The sequence below is a fragment of the Volvox carteri genome (genome assembly GCF_000143455.1).
Source record: "Volvox carteri f. nagariensis unplaced genomic scaffold VOLCAscaffold_81, whole genome shotgun sequence".
NCBI lineage: Eukaryota > Viridiplantae > Chlorophyta > Chlorophyceae > Chlamydomonadales > Volvocaceae > Volvox > Volvox carteri.
In genome coordinates this window covers 231457-242288 of record NW_003307624.1, presented here as the reverse complement: position 1 = coordinate 242288, position 10832 = coordinate 231457, and the positions used below count along the sequence as shown (strand labels likewise).

At 54.2% G+C, this 10832-nt stretch overlaps 3 protein-coding genes across 3 annotated transcripts in view; 1 reads left to right on the top strand and 2 right to left on the bottom strand.

The window, feature by feature from the left end:
- Nucleotides 1–915: 915 nt before the first annotated feature.
- Nucleotides 916–3322, bottom strand: VOLCADRAFT_99033 (uncharacterized protein; the record flags this gene model as incomplete). Its single annotated transcript, XM_002957837.1, has 3 exons — nt 916–1026; nt 2815–3088; nt 3135–3322. The coding sequence occupies 3 exons, from the start codon at nt 3320–3322 to the stop codon at nt 916–918; spliced, it is 573 nt and encodes a 190-aa protein (XP_002957883.1).
- A 319-nt stretch (nt 3323–3641) lies between these two features.
- VOLCADRAFT_99032 (uncharacterized protein) lies at nt 3642–4901 on the top strand (the record flags this gene model as incomplete). Its single annotated transcript, XM_002957867.1, has 3 exons — nt 3642–3704; nt 4394–4554; nt 4691–4901. The coding sequence occupies 3 exons, from the start codon at nt 3642–3644 to the stop codon at nt 4899–4901; spliced, it is 435 nt and encodes a 144-aa protein (XP_002957913.1).
- A 2254-nt stretch (nt 4902–7155) lies between these two features.
- The window catches only part of VOLCADRAFT_84238 (uncharacterized protein), a gene marked incomplete at its 3' end in the record, with an annotated part of 4994 nt that continues 1317 nt past the window's right edge, over nt 7156–10832 (bottom strand). Inside the window, exons 3-11 of the mRNA XM_002957836.1 lie at nt 10528–10638; nt 10163–10291; nt 9830–9962; nt 9342–9553; nt 8919–8990; nt 8359–8509; nt 8038–8168; nt 7666–7794; nt 7156–7329 (exon numbers count right to left, since the gene is read on the bottom strand). Of these exons, the coding sequence (XP_002957882.1) occupies nt 7156–7329; nt 7666–7794; nt 8038–8168; nt 8359–8509; nt 8919–8990; nt 9342–9553; nt 9830–9962; nt 10163–10291; nt 10528–10638 (1242 nt within the window). The remainder of the gene's footprint in view (nt 7330–7665; nt 7795–8037; nt 8169–8358; nt 8510–8918; nt 8991–9341; nt 9554–9829; nt 9963–10162; nt 10292–10527; nt 10639–10832) is intronic.

Here is a 10832-nt window from a genome sequence, read left to right as displayed (position 1 = left end):
GCTTCCTCTTCCCGCGGTCGTTTCAAGCGCCCAGTCTTGCAAGCTTCGTTTTTGCTTTCTGTGCTTTCAATTACAGCAAAGCAGGCATCCCATTGTCCGGGCTGCATGCCGCGTGCGCCTGTGGCCAGCATGCCTTCCTGCGATTCGCGCTCTCGCACCGCAGCGTTTCTTCTATGAAAATTTATATACACTTGTACACGCGCATTTTGCGAATCGCACGCGCGCATCCGCGCGTTAAAATTCGGGACTGTCTTTGGGCCCATTTTGTACGGTCTGTTTATTCGCGAAGTACGACCGGACACATTTCTGCGAGGGGCTGCTTAAAAATATTCTCTCTACCTTTTCTCTTTTTTCTATCATCGGCGCTGTCAAAGCGGTTCATGAGCCTCCAGGTTCGTCTGAGCCGTACCAGCTCGCTGAAGCTTGTAACATCCATCCATCCATGGGGATCCATGGACGGTAAATCGTTTTTAGTGCGGCTGCATGGTGGAACATCATCGTCTTCCCTTGTCCGCTTCAGCAGCACCTGTGGAAGGATATCTCGGAGTCTGCGACGTCGTAAAGCTGCAACCGCGGCGGAAGAATTATCCTTTCTCTGCACCTCAACCTACGATTCTCTAGGTTCTTGTCTTCCACCTTTAGCGCGCTTGCTGCTACAAGCTTGTTCTCTTCGTTTTCGTCCTTAGTAACAAGCGTCAAGTCCAAGGGTTCAGCCAACTTTTTACTTCACGCCGCCTTATGCCAATCTTTGTTCGTGATTTATTTCATATTGTCCTAATCGGCCTGTTGCACAGCCACAGAATAGAAAAACATTCACACTTCTGGCCTGCCTGCCCGCGGGGAACGGAGGTCCCTTTTTGGCTAAACCGGCTTTACGCACTGCCTATCCCATCTAGCATTTCTCGTCACACATCATTAGTCTGCTGCTGTGTTCTTGATCGCATGGGGCTCCTCGTACTCGTCGCTTCCTTTTGAAGTGTGGCACACACTGGCTTTAGGTTTGGCCCTTGACAGCGTCTGTACGTCCTAATGTCACATACACGTGGCAACATTAAAGTCAGTGCAACGATCGTAATTACGCCAAGGAAATGGGTAATCGCTTCCAATTGATCTCGATGCGCGATACAATTTTCCCAGCCGTTCCCAGCTAGGTTCATCATAGGATGTAAGCCGCCAACAACCCTCCTCTCCCAGGCATGCCTTTGCAGACGCATGGGATAACCAAAACTCAACTCGAAAGTTCTCAACCGCCAACCCTTTGAATGGGCACTCCTGTCCAACTAGCTGGTTGCTCCTGTCGAACGGCCGGGTCCAGCACCGTCTCGGTGCCTTTCCCCTATGGAGCGGGCTATCCTGCTTTCGAGAGCCGAGCTGCGTTACGGTCGCTAAGAGGCAGGTGGATGTGGCCGACTCCGGTCACAGACGGCTCGGGCAGGACTTCTGCATCGGTTTCGGTGTCACCGAAATCGCATCCACTCCGCGCAAAACTTCCTTCCGCGCTTACTACTCAAGTAATTGCTTAACACCACTGGCCCCGGTAAGGCATGGGTGGCATATATTGGCGCTGTTACAGTGTTACGGAATCAGGTAGCACCGGTAAAGTGCCCAATTCCCAATACCAAATTCGCAGCGAATATGTAAAGGTTCGACAAAAAAGACTTTTTCTTTTATAAAGAGGAGCTGTCCAAGAAATAGTGATCCGATAATCCTGAGTCCTGACTCGACCGATGACCGAGTCGGTGAAGCGCTGAACGATCTTGCACGCCGTCCCAACAGGCTGGGCTAAACACCCCCTCGTATCCAAAAAAAAGGAGGCTGTTTGAGATATATAATCTCGTATATGCGGTATTGTTCATTGATTCGAAAATCAGAAAGGCGTCAATCCGGACATGCCGTGCTAAGCCTGCTGTCCTCAAACAGACCATGGCAAATCCATGCTGCGCCCTAGAGGCCTGCTGTGCCATTTCAAAATGTGGGATCTGGTTGACCATATAATGCACTGCACGCAGCCGCGGTCGTTTGTTGCCTGCGAATTCAAATTTTTATTTGTTCGTAAAGCATGTAAAGCATGTAGAAGGCCCAGTCATATAAAAGGCTCTCGTCCGCACTCCCCAATCCGCGCCTTTCGGTGTACTGCAGCTGTCACAACAACAGCCCTAAGGTAACATGAATTTCGGTACTTCAGGTTCAGCGCAGCCTTGCGCCCTGCAGGCCAAGGGAGTCCCACTGCATCCCCATTTACAGTCGACAGCCTGCCGCGTAACCTGCCGCAAACTCGGCAATAACCCAACTCTGCCAGCGCCACATCGTAAAAATCTGGTTTTAAATGCTTGTCTGCGGCATCTGGACGCGTTAAATGCGACATCCGACCTCGCCTGCTGCTTCCCAACGCGTTACGCGCTAGCAAGTTACAAGCTCCCCACGAATGGGGGGTTGTCCGTCAAAGCCCGATTGGGGGCCATGGACTGAAAGGTAATTCCGCCGTACTTCGAAGGCGGTTTCAGGTCTAGCCATCTAGACAACTCCTCATCCAGTCACCCGATATCCACAGAGACAGGTCAGCCATCACCGCCAATCAAAGTCCATCAACTAGATCTCATCTCGACACCTCAGTAGCAGTATGTAAACCGAATACTCCAGAAAAACGCCGGGGAACTGACCAGGAACTGAACCAGGACCTCTCTTGCTAAATTGCAGAAAACCAAACTAGATCAGCAAGCGCTAGCGACCTGACATTCAATCATTTTGCGGTTGCTGCAGCTGCAGCTGGTTTTGTGCGACTTTTGGATAAACATACTGGTGCAGGAAACGCACCTCCTGATGCCAGAGGCCTGCACGCCGGCTCGCACCGGACAGGGCGCGAACCTTTTGCGCAGCCAGCTGGAAGTCCTTTTGGCGCTTTCCCGCAGCTGTGCCGTCCGCGTCCTGGCTCCGATTGCCTACGCCAATCTTCGGTATGCGCCTCAAACCGAGCTTGCCGACCACAAGCACGTACTCTCCAAGCGCGCGCTCGCCGGCGCTGCCCCTGACGAGCAGCGGTGGTCCCGTCTCATCCGTGACTTCAAAGCTGTTTGCATCTGGCTTGACACTGGCAACATAGCCCTGCGTGCGGCGTAAAGGTCATGGACTTGTACCTAGACCCGGACTTGGAAACACTGCCGGAAGAGGTTGCAACGAAATACAAGGCTCCCTCTCTTCTTGCCTGAATCCAAACTCTGTGGATCTCAAGTCCATCAGCTGTCCTGAACTTCTTGTCAGCTGCCGTCAAGTAGGCTAACTGACAAGTTAGGAGCTTGACAGCAGCGGGCGTGTTCCCCAACATTATGGGCTGATATTCGTCCGTACTTTACACGCCAAGCATACTGTCTTGTGTTCATTTCATCACAATAAGTTTTCAGGGACCATGTCACTATGGCAGTGATACGTTTTTGGACCCGGAAGTGCATCGTCGCTTATGTACAGTGATTCATCGAGTCCTATTCTTCAGTACCCGATCCTTATAAAATTTACAGATTTTTGTTTGGAGGTCACCTGATTAGCTCTTTGGCACGTTCTAGCTTATCATAAAGCCGAAAATCCTTGCGATTCGGCCACTGAAGCTTTTCACTAGGTCGGCAACGCTTCCGAATACGCCGGAATCAATGGAACCGAAACTGACTGGATGTAGAGCCTTGCGCGTGCTGTTGAGAACGTCGACTTGGAAGGTAATCTTGCATGCAGGGGTGGAGGCGATGCCACGTAGCCACTTCCCAAGTTATATGTGACAAGCGTTGGCACGTTGACTCTGCCTCTCCAAACTCGCCAAGCTGCTGCGTTACTGGCAGCTGTTGAACCTGCGCCCTACGGTAGAGTTCCCAACACGCTGCTCGAGCCTGCCGTCCGTCGGGCAGACGCAACCCACGTTCAAATTAACTCTGCATGGGAGGTGACCTTGCAGGAAATCACCGCAGGTGCGAAACCGCACTCCTTGGCGCAAACGTGCTCTGCATGCTGCGTACTGTTCCTTGCCAACTCACCTATGGGGGGAAACTTGATCCTTCTTGCACGGTGTGTAGCGAAGATAAGCATATATTTAATGCACTGAACATCTTGATGGGATCTGGTTCTTCCTGTTTCGCGCACGATTGGACCAGAAGACAGCACCCGAAAAAAAAATTCCACTCTCCCATATCGATTCGACTCCTAGAAATCAGCACCATAGCCTCATGGTTCATGTTCGCATACATAGGGGCACAGGCCGTTTCCTTGGGGACACACACAATCTGCAATCATCCTGACCACCATTGTTCTGATCCCGCTTCCAGGCGTCGACAGCACGCTGGGTATCGTTGCAATTGCTGGCGCGGAGGCCCGACTGTACAAGCTGCTGCTGTATCCCCCTGTGGCCACTTAGTTTCTCACCGCGACACAAGAGTTGGAGCCGGGCAAGTTCGCGACGTTGGTGATGCAGCTGCCAGTCCAGGGGAAGCATTTGGGCAATACTCCGAGACTGAAGCACGTGGGCATGCTGTTCGAGTGGGACAAGGCCGCTGTCAGCCGCAGCGGCTACCTCGCGTACGCCGCCTTCTATGCAGACTGCGAGCACGAGCTGATGACCGCCGTCACCGCCGGTCTGCCTGTGGTGCTGGTGTAATAACTTGGTACGTACGGGACATGGATCGCGGCTGTGGGCGCCTGGTGGGTGCTTCAGCTCGGCAAACCTTGAGGCGCTGCATGCGGCTGTCCGCCGCTGGAAGTCGGTTCCTGGTGCCATGCGGCTGGCAGTCCTGCCCCTCTCTGGAGCTGGAGCACAGTACACGGAGTACAACTTGTCGTTACCGCGTCTCCAGGGCCGTGACGTCGCGGTGGTGGAGCTGCTGGCGGGCTATGAGCTGCTGTACGTGCACCTGGCGCCAAGGTGACCAAGGTGGTGTGCACGTGTGTACATGTATGAACAACTGAGCGTGTGGGAGGGGATCGGTAGAGAGCAATACACGGAATGCGGCGCGATGGCGCACAATGGCCCAGCTCTGTAACTCATGATGATGATGATGATAATGGTGATGATGATGATGATGATGATGATGATGATGGTGATGGCCACAGCTTGGGTGCGTCAGTCTCGAGAAGCGTCAGTCGGCACCTAAGCCATTCTTTACGCCCCAAATTTCCTCTTATGATGTGTGGATCAGGGGGTATATCTTCGCCCGTGGCAGCTACCCTGCGAAATCCTGCCTTCCCCGGTATTTCGGGGCACCCTCATCCAGTCACCCTAGTCAACTTCTCAGTGGATCGCTCAGGTTCCGTCTGCCGGGTCGACAGCGGCCCAACTCCATTCCTGGTCGGCTCGCAGGTTAACTTAATCCCAGGTCACCACCGTCCATCAACTAGGGGCGCAATACCTTCCACCATCGGAAGGATTTTCGACCCTGACGGGTCTCGATCCCGGGATTTCCCGGGGGCAACGGTCGCGCATTACCAGTAGTGCCGTTTCCTGTATGTGTCTTATCCCGGCCGGGCCCCGAGTCCCCCAGCTTGCTCAGCTGGTCTAAGGCAATCCCATCGTCGTGATTGCCCCTGACTGGACTGGACTTCTTCCTTTCCTATAGACAAATTACTCGTCTAAAAATCTTGAGTAATCTGATCTCCAACGAGTAATCTGATCTCCAACGCTGCGATAGATAGGCTCTGTGGTTGCTGAGGATGAGACGGACGAGCCGGAATTAGACTATTCTTGGACTCAGCTTCGAGGAGATCATCACAACAAAATGGGTTTCGCTGAAATTGAAAGACTGAGGCATGAATGTAAAGCTCGTGCAGCGGGCCGTGAAAGGAAAGCCCGTGATGATGGATGCGGCGGGAAATGTCGTGATGCAGTGATGCCTGTGTCGGTGACTGTGTCTGGGTGCATATCCCTCGTACGACATGGGGGCCCCGGTCTGTCCCATGGGGGCTTCAGTGGGTTCAAGTCCCACATTGATCGAGTTACGTGGTTCCGCCTGGCTAATTCCATGTTTTCTGTGCTTTCCCCTTGCCGATTGGATGAACATGTTGACAGCGGGATATGTCACACGGGTGTTTTGCATAGAATTTTTCACATGTTACACAACATGCTTCACAACAGCATGCTTCAAAATATGCTTCAAAACAACTATCTTCAGTATGTGGTTTTAATGATCAATGTCTTCCACTTGTGTACCAGCAGATTATTGCTCCAGCCACTTTGCGCTGTCGGGTGTCAACCTTCCTTCGCCTTTGCTTTCCATCTCTGTATGTCCACGCTCGCACTGTCTACGGCTACAGGCCGCGCATGGCGCCTGTATCGACGGATACGGGGCGCTCACGGCGCATGTGCGGCCGAAGTCATGTACGACCGCTGCCATGTCATCAAAAGAGACGACATGTTAGTATATACGTGTACGGTTAATGGGGTTACCTCCTGTGCTGCGTTCAGAGGTGATGGAGCTGGGCGTGAAGGGAAAGCCACCCACCTAAACCCCCAGGTTAAGGTAACCAGGTCAGAACCCAAACGCCCGAAATGAATGCCACATCAACATGTATACCTTTCTTTTTGGACACGTGCAGTTTTGCTTAATCCGTTTTGGAGTTGGATAGCCTAGGCTTCTCTGTGTTTGACTGGATGCCTGTAAGCCTGATGCACCTGGGAGACGTACACTTAAAATCGAAGCGCAGTCATTTATCAATCAGGCATCAGTGTTTGGTGCATGGCTCCCATGCACCAGCCGTACAGGCATCCATTAAAACCCATGCAACCATAAGCTATCCAAGTCCAAATGAAGTGAAACAAACATGTACATGTCCAGAATCAAAAGATCTGCATTTCATGTGTCTGTCTGTCCATCTGTGTCTCCAATTGCCGTTCTTAACCTTCAATGCGATCACACCCTTATAACCCCCCTGAAATCCAAACCAGTGACTCAAGTCTATTCCACATTGACAACACATTCAATGTTCTCATTGTCATTTGTCGTTTGTTTCAATTTACAAGATTCCGGTGAAACCCGATAAGGCGCGGCGCCAGTAAAAGGTGGCAGCAGATCAACCGCCAAGCCTGGCTCTCTCAACTGCTATCTGCGCATATTGCTGATGCAAACACCAGTAACCCCAGAGGAATGACGAAAGCAAGCTTATGTGCGTCTGTCCGTCTGTATGCCTTCACGGCGGTGGCAGCACCGGCGGCAGCTTCTCCGGTGCCCACATCTTGATCGTACGGTCGTACGATACCGTTGCAACGAGGTGGTCACCCGTGGGTGACACGTCAGCTCCCATGACCTTGCCCTCGTGACCCGCCAGTGCTTTCAGTAGGGTGAAGTCCCGACCGTTCCATAGCTGTGTGGGGAGAAGGAGACGGAGACGAGGGGGGTGTCGGGGAGGTGATGCGGCGGTGTGATGATCTCAGTGCACTGGGGCGGGCGTGTGTGTATGTGTGTGTGGAGGTGAGACGAGTTGAGCACTGACGGGAGGTAAAGGCGGGTCCGGGGAAAACGTGTGCAGGTTGGTTGAACGGCGCGAGAAGGTTCAGCACGACTTTCCGTACACCAAGTCAGTACGATTCCGTTGTAGTACACGCCTAGTGTACGACACGCCCCATCACTTCACAAATGCATATACACAATGTATACACGTCGTGCGAAGCCCCCTCCCTTCCCCCTGCTCCCCACCTACCTTGGCCACGCAGTCGTACCCCGCCGTGAGCAGGTAGTGACCCGCGGTTCTCTCCCACCGTACAGTGGAGAGGAGGGAGGTGTGGGCGGGGAGGGTATACAGACAACCGCGCTTGCGGAGGTCCCACACCTGCATTCATGTATATGTATCTATGTATATGTATGTACGTATGTATATGTGTATGTATGTATGTACGTATGTATGTACATAGCAATAAGGGACAGGTCAGCAAGCAAGCAGGGCATCACACCCCACCCTTCACCCCACACACCCCTTTTCCCATCTTCCCCTTCCCTTCCGCCCTACAACGCACACACACACACACGCACACACACACGCACACACACACGCACACACCACATGCATACAGACCTTGGCCGTGTGGTCCTCACTGCCCGTAGCAACGTGGTGGCCGTTGGGGGAGAAGTCGATGGACAACAGCTGCTTAACATGGCCCTCCAGAAGCAACACGCTACGGCCTGTACGACAGTCCCAAATACGACCTGTACGGGAGTACGGCAAGAAAACACACACGTTCGGGGGCGGGGTAGGGGTTGTTTTTAGAGAAAGAAAGGAGGTTTCAGTCAGCAGTTGCCCAGACTCGTCCTTCCACCGTTTGCCGTTCCAAGGCGACCACCTGGTTTTCACGTCCTGTACGATCAAGCACACTGTGCCGTACACACACACACTCACCGTACGCGTCCAGCCCCGCACTCCCCACGAGCGATCCGTCCGGGTGGAAGGCCACCCCATACACGGCACGCGAGTGCCCCTCCTGCTCTAACAGATTCAATCCCGTCTCCACGTCCCATAAGCGCCAAGTGGTGTCGAAACTGGCGGTGGCCTGAGGGGGGGCCCGTCAGGGGATGGGAGGGGGATGGGAGGGGGATGGGAGGGGAGGGGAGGGGGAAAAGACGAACCACGAGAGGGGAGGGGGGGGAGAAAGGCGGGGGAAAAGAGATAAAGAAAAGGGCGGGGCGCGGACAGATTTAAAATTTCTTCACGAGATAAATGACCGAAATATTTGCTTCATTTGTTTTTCTTTCCCCCTCCTTCAGTAGCCATATGCGTGTTTACCACTTCTTCTTCTTCTCCCCCATTTCCCCACGTCCGACTCCTCAATCCTCGAGGCCGCTATCTCACCACTTCACCTCTTCCCCTCACCACACACACATACACACGCCTTCGTCAACACCCCCCAAAATGCACAAAAATATACTTGATGCAAGCCAAGTCCCATGTGTCGTACGCACCAGGTGTTGCCCCAGCGGGTGGAAGGCCAGTCGGCCCAACCGCTCCGTGTGACCCTCCAATGTACGAATGAGCTGACCTGTCATGATGGTGATGATGATGATGATAGTGATGATGATGATGATAACGGGGTTTTAGGAGTCAAAAAAGGGGGTAAGGAGGGTGAACCGGCATGCGAACATAAAGCATTAATTCGAAGTATATATTCCAAAAATGTGCATGTCGAGGAAGAGGAGTTTTTATGTGTATTTTGCTTAAATGGGGTTGTGGGGGAAACAGCCCCCCCCCGTCAAAAGTTAACCTTTCGACACCCGCAGCCACCCACACTTCTTTCCTCCCCCCTCCCCCCAACAACAACCACTTCAACCACACCCAACACTTCCGCCTCAACCAACCCTACCGTTCACATTGTACAGCCTTGCCACGCCATCCGAGGCCGCGGACGCAAGGCTGACGACTGTCGTACTGCTTGGTTCCGCCGCCGCTGCCCCTGGTGACGACCCATGGGTCAGTTGACCTGGCGCCGCCGCGGGGTGCCAAGCCACCCCAGTCAGGCGAGGTGCCTCTGAGGGGGTGGGGGCGGTCCACTGCCGTACACACGCGGGTACGGACCACAGCGTCAGGGCGCCTCCCCAGCCTGGGGGTGGTGGTGGGGGAGGAGGTGTGGGAAGGTGTCGGGGGTTGGGTTGGTTAGGAGTTGGGAGTTGGGCTTTTGTGATCAGAAATCAGGAATCACTCAGACATACTGTGAAGGGAGCACAACAAATCTGCCGGCGCGTGCGGGCGGGCCGGCGAGTGGTTTTCCGCCTTTTTTCCAGCCCGGCTTTTCCTCCCTTTTTATGCTTTTCCAAACTTTCCCCTTTTCCCCAAAACACATAAATACACACGAGCCAATTTTCTCTTCCTCCCTCACCACAAGCCGCCAGACAAGCTCCATCCGGAGAGAACTGACAGTGACTGATGGGCCTTGTGTCACCCAACTCAGAGCTCTGTTGTACGATAGTACGTACGGCATCCGCAGCGGCCGACTGCGCGGATGCGGAAGCCTGCGGGGGCATAGAGATATATAGATGAAGGGGGAGCGAAAAGAGGTTTCTCCCTCCTCTTTTCCCCCCTCTCCCTCCCCTCCCCTCCCCTCCCCTCCCCTCCCCTCCCCTCCCCTCCCCTCCCCTCCCCTCCCTTCCCCTCTCCCACCCCTACCCTCTTCCCCCCTCCCCTCCCCTCCCCTCCCCTCTCCCTCCCCCACCTGCAACGCCCCCGGGTCCTCCCTCCTCCTCTTCGCCCCCAGAAGCCGGGCCTTAGCTCGGAGCAGCGAGTAGCGGGTCAGTGCCAGGCGGGCCGTACGGAGCTCGTCAGGGCCCTCCGTGTAGAACAACTCCTGCACAACCATGGAATTGCTTGCTTCATTTACCTTATTCACGATTTGCGTATCGTATGAGCCGTACAGAAAATAAAAATTTTGCCTTGCTAGGAATGGAATGTGACATCATTGTGACATCGCCTGTCTAGACGTAGGCCCGATTCATCTGTACATTCCCCCCATCTACAAGCACCGCCACCCCCATTCTCACCATCACCACCCCCACCAGCACCCTGTCGCCCTCCCCCCACCTTTTGCACCGCCACCTCCTCCACCAGGGTTTGTTCGGTGGTGGGTAGGTCAAGATCCAGCTCACCGTCCCGCTGCGCGATAATGCGCTTCAGCCGCTCACGTCGCTCCATCTGCAAGGTTTTAAGAGGTGGTGGTGGTGTGTCGTGAAGAAGGGTTGAGAGAGCCGCGGAATCGGGAGAGGAGGGGGGAACAGAGAAAGAGAGAGGAACCCTCCCCTCCCCTCTCCTCCCCTCCCCTCCCCTCCCCTCTCCCCCCCTCCCCTCTCCCCCCCTCCCCTCTCCCCCCCTCCCCTCTCCCCCCCTCC